This window comes from Carassius gibelio, chromosome B3, assembly GCF_023724105.1.
Source record: "Carassius gibelio isolate Cgi1373 ecotype wild population from Czech Republic chromosome B3, carGib1.2-hapl.c, whole genome shotgun sequence".
Classification (NCBI taxonomy): Eukaryota; Metazoa; Chordata; class Actinopteri; order Cypriniformes; family Cyprinidae; genus Carassius; species Carassius gibelio.
The window spans coordinates 4,665,702-4,687,508 of record NC_068398.1 but is presented as its reverse complement, the minus strand read 5'-3'; the positions used below and the strand labels follow the sequence as shown (position 1 = coordinate 4,687,508).

Below are 21,807 nucleotides of genomic sequence, written 5' to 3'. Positions count from 1 at the left end.
TGACAAACAAACGTATGTGTCTTATCTCCACCTGCTGGACTGGAGAGTGAAGCGATGAGACGAGAGAAATAATATGAGGAAAATTACTAGTGCGTGTACAGTCATGGCCAACCCAGGTGGAAAAGACGTCTCATTAAATTTATACAAAATATAATTGAAATTCGATTAGAATGTTTATAATACATCTATTTTCCCACCATGAGAATTTGAAGTGCATTAAAAATATACTGAATTGCATTTTAATATATTTCTAAAAAGAAATACTTTGATAATAATTGAATGCTTAGCCACACTTTTAAGGAATATGCTAGTCACAAGCATACTTGTAATATATTTCTAAGACCTATAGTAGAAACACTATGTTAATAAATATAAACTTAGTTTCACTTTTAATAAGTAAGATACTAAACTTAAGCATACTTTCAGTGACGTTTGAGTGTATTTACAGAAAACACACTCATGTTACTCTTACTTAAAGTATATTTTATGCCTACTTTGTGTAAGAACATAACAAAATGATTACACTTTTAGTGGAATTTTAATGTTCTTTATAACCATGTGTAGGCCTACTACAATATATTTTAAATGTTTATGTATTCATAATTGTAATATCTGGAAAAGTTTGAATGGGTCTGATTGGCTAATATGAAAATAAGCTAGCACCAGAGAGCTTCATGAATCATTTATGATGTGCTTGCAAATTATGGCTGTTAATGAGTCCTTTGTTTGTCCTGATTTTTTTTTTTTTCACTTTATTGTCCACAAGTTGAAATTTGTCTTTGGCTTCACCAACACACAAATTACATGAAATACAACAAGTAACACAATCACCCCTACTCACACTCCGATCCCAGTATTTAAAATTCTAATGGCAGTTGGCACAAATGACTTTTGATACAAATTTTTCCTTGCTTAAGGTTGCGTAAAATGTATTTTTGATGGTAAACATTGAAATTTTATATTTAATTGATGAGAACAATCTTCAGGAATAATCGGTGCCTTTTGTTTGACTCAATTGTCTTTGTAGTTGTCCTAAAATTACACTAGCAATTTTAACTAAACCCAGTTTTTGCTTTTCTTTAACTGGCAATATTCCATATCACATAGTCATATTAAAACATACAATAATCTCAACACGATTCTTATGAACCATCTCTAAAATATGTTGACTCACGCCAAAATGTTGTAACCTCCTAATAAGATGTAATCTCTACATTGCTTTAAAAAAACAACACAACAAAAAAAAAAAACATACCTTTTCTAGCAAACATCAATTTATTATCAATAAATGTTCCTAAATATTTAACACTTCCTACAGTATACATTTGATGTCCATATCCGTCGTACATGGAAGCCGTTCCAGCAGATGACGTAGTACATCGGTGTTGCATGATTAGTGATGAATGTTCAAAGATGGTGCCGAGTATGGCAGCCGTGTTGCGAGCTCCCAGAAAACTATGCTGGTTTACATTTGTTTAACTTGTAATGTTGTTGTTCTATGTGTTGCATGTTGTTAGTATAATCACACAATGCAAATCAGACTTCGAGTTCTTGAATGCCGGCACTTTGTTTACAGACATCGCATGGGACGTTTATTTCTTTATCAACAACTCGTGGTGTGATGAAAGGAACCTACACTCTTAAATCCTTCTGCCCCCTGATCTGGAATTTCATATGCTTCTGTGTCGACCATTCTGGCTACCGAGGGAATTTACAGTGACCATAATCACAAATTTTTACATCCCCCCTCAAGCCAACACAGTCTAGGCACTCAAGGAACTGTATGGGAATAACTGAGCAGGAAACCACTTAAGTTTTGCAAAGGGTCGTGCAAACTGACCGCCACATTGTTGGAGGTGATCTTCCTTCCCTTCAGGACATCTACACCAGGCAGAGTATAAGGAAAGTCCAGAGGATCATCAGAGACTCCATCTACCCTTCCCTCAGACTGCTCTCTCTGCTGCCCTCAGGAAGACGTTTCGGCAGCATCTGATTCCGCACTAGCCGACTGAGGAATAGCTGTTTCCCTCAGGCTACTAATATCACACTAATGAACAGTCAGAACTAATAGACCCTACAGCATATTCCCAGGGTTGCCAACTCTCACGCATCTGGCGTGACACTCACTCATGGACTTCAGCGTGAGATTGATGCTGAAAGCGTGAATGTCACGCCAGATGCGTGAGAGTTGGCAACCCTATATTCCGACCACACGGTATGTTATACATTGCGCTTTAACTCCAACAGTTAATTACTGGACTGTACATATACACTACATTAATAACAGTAATCTATCTGCTATCACTGGAGACCATTCAATGCACATCCATGATATTTTGCGTATCCAGTTCATGTATAATCTGTTGCACCTTCGCATATTTTATGTGTATGTAAGTCTATATAATGTAGAATGTATTCATACTGTGTATGATGTATAGTGCTAACTGTATGTCTAATTGCACACTGTCTAGAGACAAAAGAATGAGGATAGTCTGTCACTTCAGTTTATAGTGATTGTGTATATTTGCAAAAACACTAATGGATACACCACCAAACATCTTCAGCTTTTGGTTTTAGTTGTTATCATGGAAAAAAAAAACTTAGTGTTAAATCATAAATCAATTTAAATGTCAGTAAACGTTAGTAACCCTTGTTTTAGTTAAAGGTATTGTTTTATAGATGCTTTGCCGTTTTAAATCTCGTTTGGCGCTTTTTTGATGATCGCCATTGATCCCGCCTCGCGGCGATTACGTCATCACTAGCGCGCGACGCGCGCGTTCACAGTCAGGGTCGGGTCTTCTGAGGAGAGGTGAGCAGATCACGGTATTTTACACATGTACACTACTGTCAAAAAAACTTTAAACCGTATGTTTATGCATTATAAACGAGGTCGTTTTCTTATCATCGAGTACAGCACAGCAAACTTAGAAAAGCTGAGAGATATGTGTTGTTGATGATTGCTTTGATGTTTGGAGGGATTTCGCTGTTTCTAAATGTATCTGTATCTGTTAGAGGAATGAATGCGAACCGATGTCCAGTTTTGCTGCTGCTATTTTTATTTTTTTAGCAGATAAAATTCGTTATTTTTACTTTACATGGTTAAAATTAAGTAAATCTGCCCCTTCCACATAGGAATTCCACAAACACTGCAGAATGAAACACAGTGAAGATACTGAAGAGCAAACAGGTTGGCGTTTATTCTTAATTCATCATCAGTAAGGTTATAAAGGTTTAAGAAGATTTAGGATTGTTGGTAAAGGGTACTTTTTTCAATAATACTTGTGTTAGATAACTGTGTAGTTGAACAAAAATATGTAATAGTTCTCCCTAGAGAAACATTGGATTTGTGCCTATAATGTTTAAAAAAAAATAATCCTTTGAAGATCAATCAATGTACCTCTCTTAAGGAACGTTTCTGCGAAATACAGTTTATAGAGTATGTAAAGCTGACCCACAATCTCTGATTCTTCTCCATGGCCACGGAAACATTTATATTTACAATGACAGTTATAATCCTTCATTATCTGTAAACGTATCCTACAAAGAAATGGATCAACTTCTGTCACCTGTCATCAAAAAAACACTATTTGGATAATCTACCATATGATGGCTGAAGCTGTTTTCATGCTAATCAGATCAAAGTTAATGAATATCCTCCAAAATCTGATTATCATGTGAAGCAATAAACTAGTTTTCTCCTCCCTGCTAATGATCCAATGAAGAATATGAATATAAATTTGAGGAAAAAACAAGATAAGCTGGTATACATATTTATTTCAGCATTTGTATGAAAGGTATGAAAGTGATCCTCCCAGATGCAACGCGTTATGTAGCTTCACATTCTCTATAAAATAAAGCATCAACATGACCAAAAAATGTATATCGCAAATGTCTACTTTATACTGTTAAATCAGTTACTAAGAATTACTGTAAATGAAAAATGTTTACTTTTTTTTCAGAGTTGATTGAAGAAAACAATGAGAGCGAAAAATTGAATGAAGTTGAGGAGAAAAATCATGTGAAAAATGGAGAAAAACCTTTGAGTTGCTCTCAAGCCAAACAGAAAGTTTTAAAGAAAATAAGAGCCAAGAAATCTTTCACCTGCACTCAGTGTGGAAAGATTTTGACGAGCAAAAGAGGTCTTGAGCGTCACACGAGAGTTCATACCGGAGAGAGACCATACAAGTGTTCACACTGTGGCAAGAGATTTAGTCAGTCTCGAGACCAGCAAACACATGAGAGGATTCACACTGGAGAAAAACCGTACACATGCAATCAGTGCGGGAAGAGTTTCACACAGAAAGTAAACCTCAAGAAGCACATGAACATCCACACTGGAGAAAAATCATCCAACTGTTCACATTGTGGCAAGAGATTCAGTCAGTCAGGATACCTGAAAGCACATGAGAGGATCCACACTGGAGAGAAACCGTACACATGTGATCAGTGCGGCAAGAGTTTCACACAAAAAGTAAACCTTACGACACATATGAGAATTCATACTGGAGAAAAACCGTACATTTGTGATCTGTGTGGAAAGACATTCACTCACCCTGCAAACCTTAAGGATCACATGAACATCCACACTAGAGAGAAGCAGCACGCATGTGATCAGTGCGGCAAAACATTTTTGAGAGCTCCTGACCTGAAGAAACACCTGCGAGTTCATACGAAGGAGAAACCACATTCATGTTACTTGTGTGGAAAGAGTTTTTCGTTTCTACAAAATTTAAAAGTACATCTGAAAGTACATACTGTCATGAAAGAGTTTGTGTGCTGTGAGTGTGACAAGAGTTTTACTTCAGCTAAACATTTGAAAAAGCACCAGAGGATTCACACTGGAGAAAAACCTTGTAAGTGTTCACATGGTGATGAAAGATTCAGTGCTTCAGGAGATCTGAAAACACACATAAGTATCCACACTGGAGAGAAACCGTATCACTGCACTGAATGTGGGAAACATTTCAGTCGTTTATCTGCTTTACACAGCCATACAAAAAAACATTCACAGGAAGTAGATCATCTTCAGATCCAGCAATTTCAGATCTGATGCTGCATCTTTACCAAAAGTTACACAATAGTGCAAGCAATAAAATATCAGCTGGATAAATCATCATCTTCGAGATCAGCGGATTATACTGATTCAGATCAACTCAAAGATGGAGTTCCTCCCCCAAGAACAATGTCAAAGATCAGTTTGCTTCATGATACAAATTATATCATAGTTTCATTTGATGTTCGATAGTCTTATAATGCATATGTCACTTGTAGATTTCTTACTATTTCTTGAAGAAAAGTAGGTTTTTACATACTGTTCTTGTTAAGGAAGCCGAAGAACAGGCTGCGATACTTTTTAAGAATGACTGATATTTTATTTTGTATTGTTCTTCATTGTTGTTTTTAAAATTAGCTTTTTTTAAAACTTAAGAACTTAAGACTTAAAGATCCTTCTTTGCTTAAAAAGAATGAACACCTGAACCCAGTACTAAACGAGCCCTGTGGAAAAATTATGATTATTATGCTTTTTACCCATCGTTCTTGTTCAGGAAGCTGACGAGACTGTAGCACTTCCAAAAAAGACTGGATTTAATTTTAATTTTGTTGTTCACAGGTGTATTTTTTTTTTAATAACTTGTTATTAGGAAATGCAGGTACAAGAAATACCGTTTTGTATCTTATTTCTCTGTGCTTCTCTTGTAAGTAGGAATTAATACCTGAACCCGCTATTAAATGGTTCCTAAGCATAAATTGCGAAAACCAGTAGTATCGATGAGCTCTAATGTTAACTGTTCTGCTTTTGGTGCTGGGGGAATTAAGATAATACACTTACACTTATTACTACTTTATGAAGATAACTGTAACTTTGGAATATTCCCATATTAAATTGTACAAGCTTAATGAGAAAACAACATATGTCAGCATATTTATTTCTGAAGTATTCATGTACATTCTTACAATGCAAACATGCTAAATTATCATATTCATTACAGTAACAAACAACAGTTGCACATGGTAAACATCAGTATTATACTCAACAAATGTATTATACCAATGACAAAGTTCTTATTCCAATGTTTTTATTCATAACTGCAAATGTTTCAACTGTAATTTAAAGGCATGCATTTTGAAGCAGTTAATGATTTAAATGTTGGTTTAATAATGCTGGAATCTGCACATCTGAAATATGTTGCGCAATCAGGACAAAGAAGTACAATTTTATTTAATGTGTTTTTGTTTCATATCAGTTGAAAACTTATTTATCTCAGTTTCACAGAATAAAAGGCTATAGTAGCTATTTAATGTTTCCTCTCCATCAGCAAATGATGTTTCTGAGAGAAAATGCGCCCGATGTCTGTTTGCTAAAGTAACAAAAGCTACTTTCATGCATCTGATTATCAGATAAACCCCTTATTTCAAGGTCGTTGTTAATGCTGTGCTTATTTAACAGTGTGCTTCATACATTTGGTTCATCAGCATTGTTAAAAGACATTTATCATTCAATGGAACTGTGCATATTATTTAGACACTTACATTTCTTCTCCGTCCATGCAATAAATAGTCAGCTTTCGACTGCTCAGGTAATGCCACTGGTAAAATGCAGAAAGCCATTGAAAAACTTCAGAACAGTAAAACTACTGTAGTATTACTGGCCATGAGTCCTAACAACGTAAGCTAGATCAAGGTTTTCCTGGAAAGCAAAGGAGTGGGTCTCAGGGATGTCTTGTAACAATGGTTACAAGTTCTCCAATTCCTCCTTGGTTTTTTTAGGCAGAGGTGGGTTTACAAATTCATGATGTTTAAAGAGGACAGAACATCTTTGATATCAAGAACTATGCATTAGAATCAGAACAGCTTATTATTGATTTCTTCCAATGTATACAGGTGGCTCATGAAACCCAGAGACACGCTGTACTGGATTAGCATTTTATGTTCCAGAATTTAAACTGTGGGAGATTAAAAGATGGAACTTCAGTTTACACTGAAATGGTTTCAATTCAGATGGCTCTCTTTTAGGCAGAGCACGTGAAGCCTAACAAAGTTCTGATATGTTCTGATTCAGTGACATCACTTATTAGTCTTCAAACATTCCAATCAATTAGAAATTATATATTCATATAAATGATTATATTATCTAGACTAAGACATGAACAATAGTGAATTTGGTTTGTGTACCAGCGCATGTCGATATACCAGGAAATGAAAGGTTTTGACAGACTCGAACCTTTGTAACTTTCCCCACAACAGTCAGAGGGAAATTAATATAAGTTTCTTTTGGCCATCACTGCTCGTCGGTTCCATAGAGTGTATAAATACAGGTCGCTTCACTCTCCAGTCCAGCGGGAGGCGCTAACACACGTGTGTTTGCCAAACACCATTAAACCTCAGAGGAAGAAGATTAGTTACACCGTGGTCCCTGTTGTTTTGTCGCGATGCATATTTAGTACAAACTGTTAGAAATGTTGTTTCTGTAAATAGAGAAATACAGTTTTTGAATAAGGTCAGTATATACCTGTAATATTATCCTTGTAGTCGAGACCTAAGTTTTAAAGCAAGCAGATATATCTGGAGGAGCATCATCTGAACTGAGATCTGCTGCTGTGAAGATGATGTTTGTTAAAGAGGAGAGTGAAGAGAACACGAGTGAACCAGAAACTCTGAGAATAAAACCAGAAACCCGGAGAATAAAACACGAGGAACCAGAAACCCGGAGAATAAAACAAGAGGAACAAGGAGGTTGGACTGTATTCTTCATTCCTCTTTGATGCCTATTTGTGGTACATTAAGGCAGGGGCGTAGCAGCCATTTTAAAAGTGGAGGGGACGGCTGTATGGTGATTTGACCCAAAGCTGATGTTCATAATAAATTCTAAATAGAATACCAATTGGCATTTTACTTTTTCAAATTTGGGAACATGACATGATAGCTTACAGGAACCTATTTTTGTTAAATCATACTCAAAATTTAAAAATACTGAAGGACTTTGAGACTATTGGGAGACCATCTATATTTATTTTTATTTTTTATGAAATAAAGATATTTTATGATATTTACAATATTTCAGTTGCACTACATTTGAACAATAACTTTTTTTTTAACAGTTGGACAAAAACAGGTGTTAAATGAGTATACAGATTACATCTACAGTAATTTTATACAACATACATTTTATGAAAAATAGCTCCTCTGGCTCCTCCCAGTGTCCTATTGCCATTTGCAGAAATACATCGCTCCCGGTAAAAAACAACCAATCAGAGCTGCGGTCCGTAACTTTGTTTGTGTTCAAAATTTAGAAAAATGTATATAATAAGCGAGTACACCATGAATCCATTTTCCAAACCGTCTTTTTGGCTTGTCCTGAATCACTAGGGTGCACCTATAATAAATGTTTATATTCGGACTATTTTAAATTGCTTCGGGGATAGCGAGGCGGAGAAACACAGTACCTTTGTGATTCTTCATAGACATAAACAGAGAGAAGTAGTTCCGGCTACGATGTTCTTCCGCAAGACGCAAGCAGTTCTGTTTATTAACCGCTAAGGCGTCAAAAGTTCCCTACCGCAGTTTAAGATAGTCAATCTGCTTTTTTTTTTTTACACAAATCTCACCTGTACACATTCTGGAGAGGTTGAGCAACTGCCCCCTCTCTCTGCCAGTGACGTCACAGCCTGCCTTTCCTACAGACCAGTTAGGACATAAAGTAACAGTTATGAATTAAAAGAATAAAATTTGATAAAGTATTTTAAGATATTCGTTGCAAAACAAATATGATTTATTGTGAAATGATAATTTTACTCCGCGAGCAGCACGTAGACAAACAAAAGACAGCAGAAACCAATAATATTGTTACGTCTTATTTAGCAGACGCTTTTATCCAAAGTGACAATTAGGAGAGCTGAAAATTCAGAAGAGCAACAAGAGATTTGAAGCTCATAGCAGACCGCCCAGGAGATGATTCGCTCTGTGATTGGCTGAATGTTACTTCACTCAAATCTAAGTAACAAATCAGAGAACACTACTGGAAATATTCACGCTGGATCCTAAAAAAAAAAAAAAAAAAAAATGAGCAGGGGTCAGAATCACCTGTTTCTAAAAGTGCGGGGGACGTGTCCCCCCCGTCCCCCCCGGTTGCTACGCCCCTGCATTAAGGTAACAAAGATTTAACGGTGTGCCTGTGGATCCTTAAAAGGCTTTACATTCTTTAATGTAAAGATAAGGTCATAATTATAATTAAAATTCCTTAAATACACCTTTTAAACGTCTTAAAAATGTAATGGAACTGACAGTGAGATGTCTTTTTTTTTTTTTATTATTATTATAAAACTGGAACCCAGAGCCTGTGAGACACATTCACTTTGATTTTCCATTAGTGCAATCTAAAACATTTTGTGGGCATAGGTTTACTTGTTTTCCCAATGTTTTCTGCCTAAAAATAATTAATGTACATTTATGACACTGTACTATGTGTTATATTATCCTGGCTCAAAAAAGGTAAACTGTTTTATCCCTTCTGTCTGCCTTTTTCCTTCACTGTTGGACCAAACGGTAATGGAAAAATTCATTTTGCCAGGGTCTCCCATATGTCTATACACTGCTAATGAAAAAAATGGAAATAATTTCTAGTAGTTGTCTTATGCCTGCTGTTACATCAGGGTTCACTTTTATGCCCTTTCACTTTTTTAAATGGTTTTTGATGTGCTGAAAATGAAGTTAAACTGTTTTTCTTTCATTTCAGAGCTGATGGAAGAGAACGAGGAGAGTGAAGAACTGAGTGAAGTGGAGGAGAAACACCATGACAAACCTGGAGAAAAACCTCTGAGCCGCTCTAAGACTAAAAATAAATTTTTAAATATAAGGAGAGTAAAGAAACCTTTCACCTGCAATCAGTGTGGAAAGAGTTTCACAGCCAAACAAAGTCTTAAACTTCACATGAGAATCCACACCGGAGAAAGACCATTCACATGTGATCAGTGTGGAAAGAGTTTCACAGCCAAACAAAGTCTTAAACTTCACATGAGAATCCACACCGGAGAAAGACCATTCACATGTGATCAGTGTGGAAAGAATTTCATGCTAAAATGTAATCGTAATGTTCACATGAGAATCCACACCAGAGAGAAGCCGTACACATGTGATCAGTGTGGAAAAACATTTCTTTGGGCCTCAAACATGAGGGAACACCTGTCCGTTCATACGAAGGAGAAACCCTATTCATGTTCTGTGTGTGGAAAGAATTTTTCACTGCAGCAAAATTTACATAGACATGAGAAAATACATAGTGGTGTGAGAGATTACGTTTGCTTTGAGTGTGGGAAGTCTTTTTTGGTTTCAAACTGTTTAAAAAAGCACCTGATTATTCACACTGGAGAAAAACCTTACAAGTGTTCACACTGTGACAAGAGATTCAATCGGTCTTCATACCTGAAAATACATGAGAGGATCCACACTGGAGAGAAACCTTACAAGTGTTCACACTGCAACAAGAGATTCAATCGGTTAGGAACCCTGAAAAAACATAAGAGGATCCACACTGGAGAGAAACCGAACACATCTGATCAGTGCGAAACAAGCACTATTAAAAGTCACATGAAGATCCACGCAGTGAAGAAACCAGATCAGCACAGTCTTAAATCACAGTAAGTAGTTAATATTTATTTGCAGAGCAACAAAGTCTCTTCTGTGAAAGTTAGTCTCCTAAGAGTCACAATGATTCTGAATCACTGACTGTTGTTTTCTGTCTTTAAGAAAAAAAAAAAAAAAAAATATATATATATATATATATATATATATATATAGCCCTAGCACAAAATTGTCTACGTTCCACTGTTTCATCAGCATTAATATTTCTGTCCTTTCACATAAAAACTGAACTGTTTTTACTTTTATTTCAGAGTTGAAGAAAGTGAGAAGAAAGAAGAATTAAGTGAATCTGAGGGAAGAAATCATGTTAAAACTGGAAAAAAACCTTTGAGTTGCTCTCAAACCAAACGGAAAGATTTAAAGAAAATAAGAGCCAAGAAATCTTTCACCTGCACTTTCACCTGTGGAAAGATTTTGACAAGCAAATATAATCTTGATGCTCACATGAGAGTTCACACTGGAGAGAAACTGCACACATGTTCACACTGTGGCAAAAGATTCAGTCGGTCAACACATCTGAAAAGACATGAGATGATTCACACTGGAGAGAAACCGTATCACTGCACTGCATGTGGGAAGTGTTTCAATAATTCATCTAATCTACACAGGCACACAAAAAACACTTGCAAGTTATTATTGCAGCATGAATATTGTGAAGCTATTTGAATCTAGCCAAATGTTTCTATATGCAATAATTTCAAGACATTTGTGGCCCTGGAACACGCATCAGTCATTTAAATTGAGATTTTGTACATCATCTGAAAGCTGAATAAATTAAATAAAACAAAGTGATCGCGATTGGTCGGGTAGGATCTTAACCACCTTAAAGCCTACCCTTGAATACCCCTATAGTTTTGTAATTGTATGAGTATGTAAAGCAAGTAACAGTAAGTATAACAAAGGTAATGTGTGAATAGAGTATTAGCAATGTAAGTAAGATAAGCGGCAACCACACTTGTGATGCTAATGGTCTAAAAGCTAATAGTGGACATGGAAAATCAAAATAAAACTAGTGATAAGGGGCTCTGATTGTTTTTGTTGTAGAATACAATATGGGATATATTCACGTGGTTTAGAAAAGGAAGTGATGGTGTTTTTTTTATTTTATTTGTAAGAATAAAAATAGACAAAGAATGAACTTGATGTAGCTCAAACTCAAAACGCGCTGTAGCAAAAAACAGGAAGTGACGTCAAAACTATGAAAATATTCATGAAGACAAGATGTTTAAGGTAAATTGATGTATTGGAGAAAATCTGATTTGTCAGTACATTGGATCCATGCATTAGTTCTTAAAGTGACAGCAGTCTAATAAACCTGCAGCTGTTTGGGTCATTAATGATAATCAAACAAAACTTCACTCTCTGATCTTGTCTGAATTACTTTAGTAGCATTAACAAACATTAATAGAACAGTTTATACAGGGAAGACAATACTGTGTCATTTGACATTCGATTCATTTATTGAATTGATTTGTAGGCCATTACTTAACGGAATACTACTGTTTGTTTTTTCTTTAGTATCAAAATTATTGGTTAACCTTTTGTATGTATTCATTTTAAACACAAATCCTTCAGCCAAGGCTGAATCCTTGGCTCATGCCAAATTGAATGAACCCAAAATTCAAAAATCGCAAGGTTTAAATTCAATTTTTCAAAAATCCTACTTTTTCAAACCCGTCCTAGATGGTTTGTCCGATTTTCACGAAAATTGGCTTAGATCATCTTCAGACCATGCTGGCAAAAAGTTATGGAATTCAAGTTGATTCGTCCAACCGTTCTCGAATGACATGTGAAAAAATCTGACGAAAAGCACACAAAAATACACATGAGCATATATCTCCGCAACGGTTTGGAATATTGAGACCAAACTTGGTGTGTGTTATAATAACCATGACCTGAGACTAACTGTAGTGTTTCGACACAGCGCCACCTAGTGGTCAGGAGATATGAAAAATGCATATTTGGCTTAGAACTTCTGAATGGTTTGGCAAAAATCTTTAGATTTTTAGATTCAGTGAGTCATGTCGAGTCGAATGATATCCAATTTTCCCGTGTCGGCCATTTTAAGCGTCGGCCATTTTGAATTATGTTTTAAAATGCTGTATTTTTTGAACGCAGCATTGTATCGTTACGAAAATAATTACAAAATATTCAGCTCCATGCCCTGAAGTTATTCAAAAAGTTTGGTGGCAGCGCCACCTTGTTGCCAAGAGTTATAATGAAATATCACATAAATGCTAATAACTTTTGAATAAATTACTCTATTAAAATTTTAATGGTCTCCCTATATTCTCTGGGTCATGCCGAGAGCATTGATACCAATTACGTGAAAATTGGCCATACTTCCTGTCCGCTATTTTGATTAATGTTGCATACCTACTTTTTCGAACTCCTCCTAGACCGTTAGTCCGATTTTCACCAAATTTGACTTGAATCATCTTCAGACCATGCTGGCAAAAAATTATGGATTTCGTGTCGATATACGAAATGGTTCTCATTTAGCGCATCAACGAATTTGCTGGAAGGGTGCCAAAATGCATTCACCAAATTCGAATCAGATGATCTTCAGACTATGCTGACACAAATTTATGGATTTTGTGTCGATAGACAAAAAGGTTCTCGTTCACAGCGACGAATTTGAGGCACAATGACAAAATGACACTTGAGGCTTTGGCATATTAACACCACACCTTGTGTGTGTCATTGAAAAGTCAATTTTTTCCATTGTGTTAGGGAATGGGAAATGTTAGGGAATGGGAAAAGTGTTTTGTGAGTGCCGCTATCGAAAATGCACCTCGTCGCCATCTCTCCTTTGACGCGCTGTCAATGCTCTCAAACACACAGGCAGCCTGTCTACTGTCAGTTGGAGGGGTGTGGTTAACTAATGCTAAGAAAATAGTCAAACCTACGTCATCAGGGAAGGTCCTCCAATGCAGAGAGGAGGGGCACTTTCAGATTTTGATTAAAGATTACGAAGCCAAAATACTTTTTTGTGTGGAATGACTTGCATGGATGAATTGTTCAACACAAAACGATCAATTTATGCAAACAAAGTTTTCAGTTGGACTTTAATACCATTAAAACCTTAATGATACCAATCCCTGCTTTTCAGTAGGATAGATCCATCTCATCAGTTTTAACTTTTCAGTAATTATTGATCACTTTTGCTTTAAATAATTACTGATTAAAAGATACCTTTTTATTAATACGATAGTTACATTTTATATTTTATCAACAATTTTTAATGTCTGCTGATTGTATTTGCATTAGGAAAATGTGTGCTTTTGGGGCTTTCGGTTTTAAATTTATAAATAAATCTGAATTGAAAGCCTTTTTTGCTTATATCTTTAAATAAACTTTGTATTTGCAGAAGCATTGGTTCAAAAAAATTTTTATGAAATATCATAGGAACATTAGATCACCCACACACAACATACCCATAGTTTTACTGTAGTTTTAAGTGCAATCATTAAAGAGAGTTGTTCAAACCACATGATGCAGCTTTAATAATAAATTGTAGGTGTATTTTCTTAATCTGCTGAGTGGTACAGTCCAACATAAGGGATTTTTATTGTAATTTTTATTTTACATTCGAGCATTTTCGTGGTTTGGCTGATGTTGAGTCGCCGCTGCACTTGTCATATGACAACTATGCATTGTTCTTAATCACATAATGTTTATTTTAGGTTTCAGACATTCAAATACACATAAGTAATAGTAAAACAATACATTTAGAGTTTGTAAAATACAGATGTTTATGGAAGCAGCAATGACAAGACATTTAAGTATAATTTGCAAAGTGTTTTATTAATATCAGATACACATAGTGTAAGTGACTATAAAGTTACTTGTATTTCAGGAGAAATTTATGAATTTAACGTGCATTAAACCCAACTGACAAGACTCTGAACTGCAGCGTGAACAAACATTGCAGCACCCATCTCACGTTACAGATTGAGATCAAGATCATTTAGAATGGTTTTTAAATGACAAAACACATGTTTCACATAAAACTTGCGAATCAGAATATCAGATGGTTGATGTTATGTTGAGCAAGTTTATAAATTTTTTTAATTAAAAGGAAAAACAAAAAAGCGCTCTGGGGGGACCGCTAGAATATTTTAAACTCACCAGTTGAAGGGTTAATTTACCCAGCACCAAAAGCAGAAAAGTTAACATTAGAGCTGATCGATACAGTCTTTTGTAATTTATTAGGGCTTGTTTAATACCAGGGTACAAATATTCATCCAAAAGAAGCAAATGTGGATCAATTAGAATGCTACATGACAGTATATTTTGCATCTCCGTTTCCTAAACACATATCAAGCGGAAGAACGGTTCGTAAAAAGCTTCTACTTTCCCTTTATGTAAGAGTAAACAAACTTCAAGTGACACATGTTCATGATAAGACAATTAAGCATAATATGAAATTCATGAGAAAGCACAATAATAATAAAAAAAAATTCACGGTTCCTTGACTTCACTATATTTGAGTTAATCTGAATCTCACAGTTGAATCTGCTGGTTTTGAAAAAGATTAAATGTATCCATTGGGATAATGATTCTTTGTCCTTTCGCTTGAAGATGATCTACTTACTGTGAATGTTTTTTGTATGTTTGTGTAGAGAGGATGATTGATTGAAACGCTTCCCACATTCAGTGCAGTGATAAGGTTTCTCTCCAGTGTGAATTCTCTCGTGTCTTTTCAGGTCTCTTGAAATACTGAATCTCTGGTCACAGTGTGAACACTTGTAAGGTTTCTCTCCAGTGTGAATCATCTCATGTGATTTCAGGTCTCCTAACCGACTGAATCTCTTTTCACAGTGTGAACACTTGTAAGGTTTCTCTCCAGTGTGAATCCTCTCATGCAGTTTTAAACTGGTCGCTGTAGTAAAAGTCTTTTCACACTCAAAGCACATGTACTCTCTCACACCAGTATGAAGTTTCTGATGTACTTTTAAATTTTGGAGCTGTGAAAAACTCTTTTCACACAAATGACATGAATGTGGTTTCTCCTGTGTATGAACTCTCAGGTGATTCTTCAGAACTGAAGCCCACATAAATGTTTTGCCGCACTGATCACATGTATAAGGTTTCTCTCCGGTGTGGACTCTCATGTGATCCTTAAGTCTAGCTGAGTTTGCAAAACTCTTTCCGCACTGATCACAAAAGTCCAGTTTCTCTCCTGTATGAACTCTCATATGTGTCTTAAGGTTTCCTTTTTGTCTGAAAGGCTTTCCGCACTGCTCACATGTGTGCGGTTTTTCTCCAGTGTGGATGTTCATGTGTACCTTAAGGCTTGATGATTGTGTGAAACTCCTCCCACACTGATCACAAGTGTACGGTTTCTCTCCAGTGTGAATCCTCTCATGCATTTTCAAATTGTTTGCTGTAGTAAAAGTCTTTTCACACTCAAAGCACATGTACTCTTCCACACCAGTATGCATTTTCTCATGCACTTTCAAAGTATTTAGACATGAAAAACTCTTTCTACACAAATGACATGAATGTGGTTTCTCCTGTGTATGAACTCTCAGGTGATTCTTCAGAACTGAAGCCCACATAAATGTTTTGCCGCACTGATCACATGTATAAGGTTTCTCTCCGGTGTGGACTCTCATGTGATCCTTAAGTCTAGCTGAGTTTGCAAAACTCTTCCCGCACTGCTCACAAATGACCAGTTTCTCTCCTGTATGAACTCTCATATGTGTCTTAAGGTTTCCTTTTTGTCTGAAAGCTTTCCGCACTGTTCACATGTGTGCGGTTTCTCTCCCATGTGGATGTTCATGTGTACCTTAAGGCTTGATGATTGTGTGAAACTCCTCCCACACTGATCACAAGTGTACGGTTTCTCTCCAGTGTGAATCCTCTCATGCATTTTCAAATTGTTTGCTGTAGTAAAAGTCTTTTCACACTCAAAGCACATGTACTCTTTCACACCAGTATGCATTTTCTCATGCACTTTCAAAGTATTTAGACATGAAAAACTCTTTCCACACAAATGGCATGAATGTTGCTTCTCCTTTGTATGAACATTCAGGTGCTTCTTCAGGACTGAAACCCACTTAAATATTTTGCCGCATTGATCACATGCATGCGGTTTCTCTTCTGTGTGGTCGTTTATGTGATCGTTAAGGTTTGTTGATTCTCTAAAACTCTTCCCGCATTGATCACAAGTGAACGGTTTGTCTCCAGTGTGGATCCTCTCGTGTATTTTCAGATGTCCAGAAAGACTGAATCTCTGGTCACAAAGTGAATACTTAAATGGTTGCTCTCCGGTATGAAGTCTCATGTGAACATCAAGACTATATTTGCATGTCAAACTCTTTTCACACTGAGGACAGGTCAATTCTTCATTCTCCTCCTTTTCTTTGATCACCTCTAAAAAAAAAAAAAAGAATTTTATTTGCTTACAAAAAAATAAATTTGAAAAGACTGAACCCTGACGAATCAGCAGAAAGTACACACATGATCAGAAAGTGCTTGAGTCGTTTGAGTACTAAACTAGTATTTTTTTCACACACAAGTTTATGTTAAACACACACGAGTTACAAAAACACAGTCTGTTGAGAAGTAGACAAACTAAAGCCCTATTCGCACAGGATTAGTTTTATCTGGGAACCTTGTGTGTTTTTAAAATCTGTCTCACAATATGGATTTTGCTATGGATACGATGTATACATGAATAGTGGTAGACCGATATATCGGCCAATATCTGGCATTTTCAAATATCGGCATCGGCTGATAAGTTTTTTTTGCTTGGCCGGTGTGTTTTAGGTGGGACTTTTATTTTGACGGTGCTGAGAAAGGCAGGACCTGAGCCCACACACACTCTCTTGTTTGACTGAGGTTGTTAACAGTTCTGTCTGACATGAATATAAACTCGTGGTTCCAAATTATGCTGCGCTTTATGCATTTGCCCACCGTCATATTCATGTCATTTTCTCTGTGTGCTGCCAGGCTTAATTTGACAAATATGATTCACAATGCACACTAACTTCCCAGAATACTGAGTGCCCTGTTGGTTCCTTCCTTTTAATTATATTTTTATTAAATATTTATTTATTTTTGAAAAATACTTTGTCATCTAAAGTACATGTATGTTTATTTTTAATCCATTGTCAAATGATTTCGTATTTCTTAAGCATAATTAGTTTCGGCTTTTATATCGGCTATCGGCCCCCTGTTTTCCAAGATATCGGCATTGCCTGTCAAAAAATCAATATCGGTTTTTATCATTTTAATTTTTGGTAATTTTTGCATTTATATTGTTTTGTTCAATTTGGTATGCTTTGCAAATTTTAACATAAATGACGATTAAGAGCCGAGGCTGAACGTTTTTGTCCTCTGTGTGCAATGCCTACAATAATGTCAGAATGTATTGTTTTGTGAACAATTGCTTTAACTATTACACATCATAAACACAGACTCTTAGCAACCCACTACTCAGATCCAACCATATGTGGCTCTGTGCCATTATTTATATTATTTACTAGTACTTCTGATACTAGAGGTTTTATTATCAGTGAGCATCTTTATTTTTTTCTTAAGCCAATTTCTATAATAATTTATCTTTACATTTACATTAGTGTAATAGACTTCTTAATGCTGACTGACTACAACCATAAAATCTGATGCAATTATTTCAATTTCTGTTCTAATAACCTTTTTGTTTTAGAGCATCATGAAGAATTAAGAATAAACAGGAACCTCTTTCTTCTTCAGTTTCTTCATGCTTCACTCTGAAGGGTTCTGGATCACTCGTGTTCTCTCTGCACTCTTCAGTTTCTTCATGCTTCACTCTGAAAGGTTCTGGATCACTCGTGTTCTCTCTGCACTCTTCAGTAAACTCTATCTTTACAGGTTTCTGATCTTCCTGCTGCTTCGAATGCATGTTTTCATTCGTGAATGATCTCGGGATGCTTTGAAAACGTAGAAAATCTTTTAAAACAACAGCTAGGAGCGCAGCTCTTCTTCTTCTCTTGTTCGGATCGTTTGAAAATAGAAATAAAAAACGCGCCATTCTGCCACCCAATGCTCTGGAGTGTGAATCGCACAGTTCAGCACTCAATTGTTGAGAGAGAGAGAGAGAGAGAGAGAGAGAGAGAGAGAGAGAAAGGGGGGATGGGGGCAAAGAATAAGGCAGAAAAAACACCTTTTACTTGTCTGTTTTAATACTGGTAATTCCTTACTGAAGGCTGCAGGATTGTGAGTAATGACTTGCTTTAGGAAGGGATTTTTTTTATTTATTTTGAGGTAGAAAGTTGTACTGTACTAATAAATAGGGTGATACAACTACTCATAAAAGCTTAATATGTACCACTGTATTTAGAAATATAAATCGGGAAACAAATACTATATTCAAGTTGATAGGCTATGTGGATATATTATTACAGTGACGCTAACATAACTTATTTTCTTTTTATTTATTTGGGAAAATTTCACATACTGTACATGAGAAGAAATGGTCAGGATCCAAGCCAAATTTCATTCATTTTCTTCAGGAGACTAAGGACTACTGCACCAATTTGGAAAACAATTTGGATTCTTTGGAATAAATCAAAAGAGAGGCAGGAGAGAGCAGGAGACAAAGTGAAGATGAGCAGAGTTTCCTTAATAACCATTTCTAGTGTCTGACCAGCACAAATTTAACTGAAGTGTTATTATTATAGAAGCGGCATCATCATCATCAGTCATCAGTCAACATCATATGACAACAAAATCTTGGAATGGAGACTTTCTCTGATCTCTACATGACTAAATGCATCATAGCTTACAACACAAGCTCAACTAACAGAAAAAATGAGTAAATAAATATTGATATCCCTATGCTTCTTTTAAACTAAAAATAGGAAAGTATGCTTTTAGTTTACTTTTTATGTGCTTCTCAGAAAGAGGCTTTATGTGCTTTACAGAAATATACTTAAAATGACATTTAAAGGTACAATTTGTAAGATATTTGCAGTAAAATATCCAAAAACCACTAGGGTTATATATTTTTTTCCAGCTGATTACTAACAATATCTCTAATGTTTTCAAAGAAAAAAAGAAAGTGACGTGACATTCAGCCAAGTATGGTGACCCATACTCAGAATTTGTGCTCTGCATTTAACTCATCCGAAGTGTACACACACACACACTGTGAACACACACCCGGAGCAGTGGGCAGCCATTTATGTTGCGGCGCCCAAGGAGCAGTTGGGGGTTTGATGACTTGCTCAAGGGCACCTAGGTCGTGGTATTGAAGGTGGAGAGAGAACTGTACATGCACTCCCCCCACCTACAATTCCTGCCGGCCCAAGACTCGAACTCAGAACCTTTCGATTGCGAGTCCGAGTCGCTAACCGTTAGGCCATGACTTCAAGTACTTGTAAATCATGAGAAAATTCCCGTTCTAAACAGTGACGCGGGGCAGTGCAGTCACCTGTCAATGACGTCAGTTACCCTTTGTTACCGCCTTTACTGACGTAGAAACCACATGACAACAGCGTCGTGGACAAATGCAGAAGTAGCTTCGCGATAAACTTCAACTAAAAGAGATGCCGATCTCGCTTGTGTATTACTCGACAGGTGAGTTGTTTTGATTCGTATATTTACAGAAAACGTATGCTTTTATAACGATCAACAAGATTAGTATTATGGGGCATACATGCCAAATGCGGGGCATCGCATCTCTATACCTGCGTGAGGACGGGTATGATCCATAGTCTGATCGCGTCTTTGCATTGACTTTGTATGTAATCTACTTGCGCAAATCGTTGAACTTGCGTTAAATCCATGATTTATCTTTCCGTCTGATTGATGGTCGTCAGCAGTTGGGTAGAAGACAACACATACCATCATTCCACGCTCCTTCATAGCGTCATCAAACCACGCGATTGTTATTGTTTTGGTAGTGCACCCTCTAGTGGCAGGTCCTACAACCTGTACCTTTAAGTATTCTTGACTTATACTTACAAAAGTCTAAATATATTTGAGCTATACTCCTAGAATCCATGTTTTTATTATTATACAGTAGAGGGCGCTAGTACACATATTCTGTACAGAATTTCCAAAAAACACAAGTTAAGAAGAATAAACTAACACATGTAATCTAACACAATCATCTGACATGAAACAGCATCAAAACTGTAACATTTTGGAATAAAATGTCGACCGATGAAGAGGTAATAATTACAGTCAAGCTTTGGGGAGTTGATCGACTCCATCTACGTTTTGATTATCATTCTTAATTCAGTCTTTTTTCAGCTTATTTATTTCTTTATTTTTTATGAAACTTACCCACATTAAAGTGTTTAAAAAAAACAATGGATGAATACAATGTTTTTGTTTACAAACAGATATTCTGTTCTTTCTATGGATTTTTTGTATGTTCAGATATTCATATAACAAAATATATACAAATAAAAACCTAAATAGGGACATAATAGTATACTTAAAGTATGATGTAAAGTTCACTTAAAGAACTTATAAGTACTTGCAGTATAAAACTACTAATCTAGTAGATTACTGAGACTATACTTCAAAGTGTAAAAAGTCTTTAATTAGTAAACTCTCAGTGTACCTTTATAATTGCAGTACAAGCTACAAACATAGAGGTAAACTAGTAGTGTACTCAAAGTTTGCAGAGATAAACAAGGTAAACACAGTAGTGTTTTAAGTGAAAAGTGTTTGCCTGTTCTTGTATCATCTTGACTCTCTGGAATTGGTTCAGATGTAGTAAACAATGTAGGTACATCTTTTCCAGTATTGATGTGATAGTTGTAGCACCACAGATCAGTTCACAGTGTCATCAAAGTGTCTTCAGTGTGGACAGAGAATGGTTTAGTTTGGGACTCAACACTCTCTGCTTGTTTCCGTGTCAGATATCACATCTTGTATAACCTGTTGCTTGTCATGTGCTCATGTAACTTTTTGTCAGTGTTCTTCATATTTTTCACTGACAGCAGAAATGTTGTTCGGCATAATTGTGGATGATGTCACAGTGGTGGGCGTGTCTTATCTCGTCAAACTGGACTGGTTGCCTGATACTCGTTGCCTCCATCAGTAACTTCTCCGTTTAACAGCGCAGTGGCGAAGCCAGGATGTTTTTATAGGGGTGGCCAAGTAAGGGCCAGCAACCAGTCTGGGGTGGCACAGAAATCTTCATTGTTTTATATAAAAAATGTG

General features: G+C 36.2%; 3 protein-coding genes across 4 annotated transcripts in view; 2 read left to right on the top strand and 1 right to left on the bottom strand.

Moving 5' to 3' along the window:
* Positions 1–2,739: 2,739 nt before the first annotated feature.
* LOC127952580 (gastrula zinc finger protein XlCGF8.2DB-like) lies at positions 2,740–5,829 on the top strand. Its single transcript, XM_052551215.1, has 3 exons — positions 2,740–2,809; positions 3,133–3,187; positions 3,960–5,829. Exons 2-3 carry the CDS (start codon positions 3,154–3,156, stop codon positions 5,048–5,050), a joined length of 1,125 nt encoding a protein of 374 aa, XP_052407175.1. The 5' UTR covers positions 2,740–2,809; positions 3,133–3,153; the 3' UTR covers positions 5,051–5,829.
* A 1,532-nt stretch (positions 5,830–7,361) lies between these two features.
* Positions 7,362–11,436, top strand: LOC127952551 (zinc finger protein 501). Its single transcript, XM_052551165.1, has 3 exons — positions 7,362–7,734; positions 9,734–10,634; positions 10,890–11,436. Exons 1-3 carry the CDS (start codon positions 7,605–7,607, stop codon positions 11,302–11,304), a joined length of 1,446 nt encoding a protein of 481 aa, XP_052407125.1. The 5' UTR covers positions 7,362–7,604; the 3' UTR covers positions 11,305–11,436.
* A 2,988-nt stretch (positions 11,437–14,424) lies between these two features.
* Positions 14,425–21,807, bottom strand: part of LOC127952582 (zinc finger protein 678-like) — a 33,806-nt gene continuing 26,423 nt past the window's right edge. The window contains exons 1-2 of one of the 2 annotated variants that reach the window (XM_052551219.1): positions 18,349–18,620; positions 14,425–17,019 (exon numbers count right to left, since the gene is read on the bottom strand). In XM_052551219.1, the coding sequence (XP_052407179.1) occupies positions 15,228–16,343 (1,116 nt within the window). In that variant the 5' untranslated portion in view covers positions 16,344–17,019; positions 18,349–18,620 and the 3' untranslated portion in view covers positions 14,425–15,227. Of the gene's footprint in view, positions 17,020–18,348; positions 18,621–21,807 lie in introns of those variants that run through there. The other variant, XM_052551218.1, reaches the window with a different exon arrangement.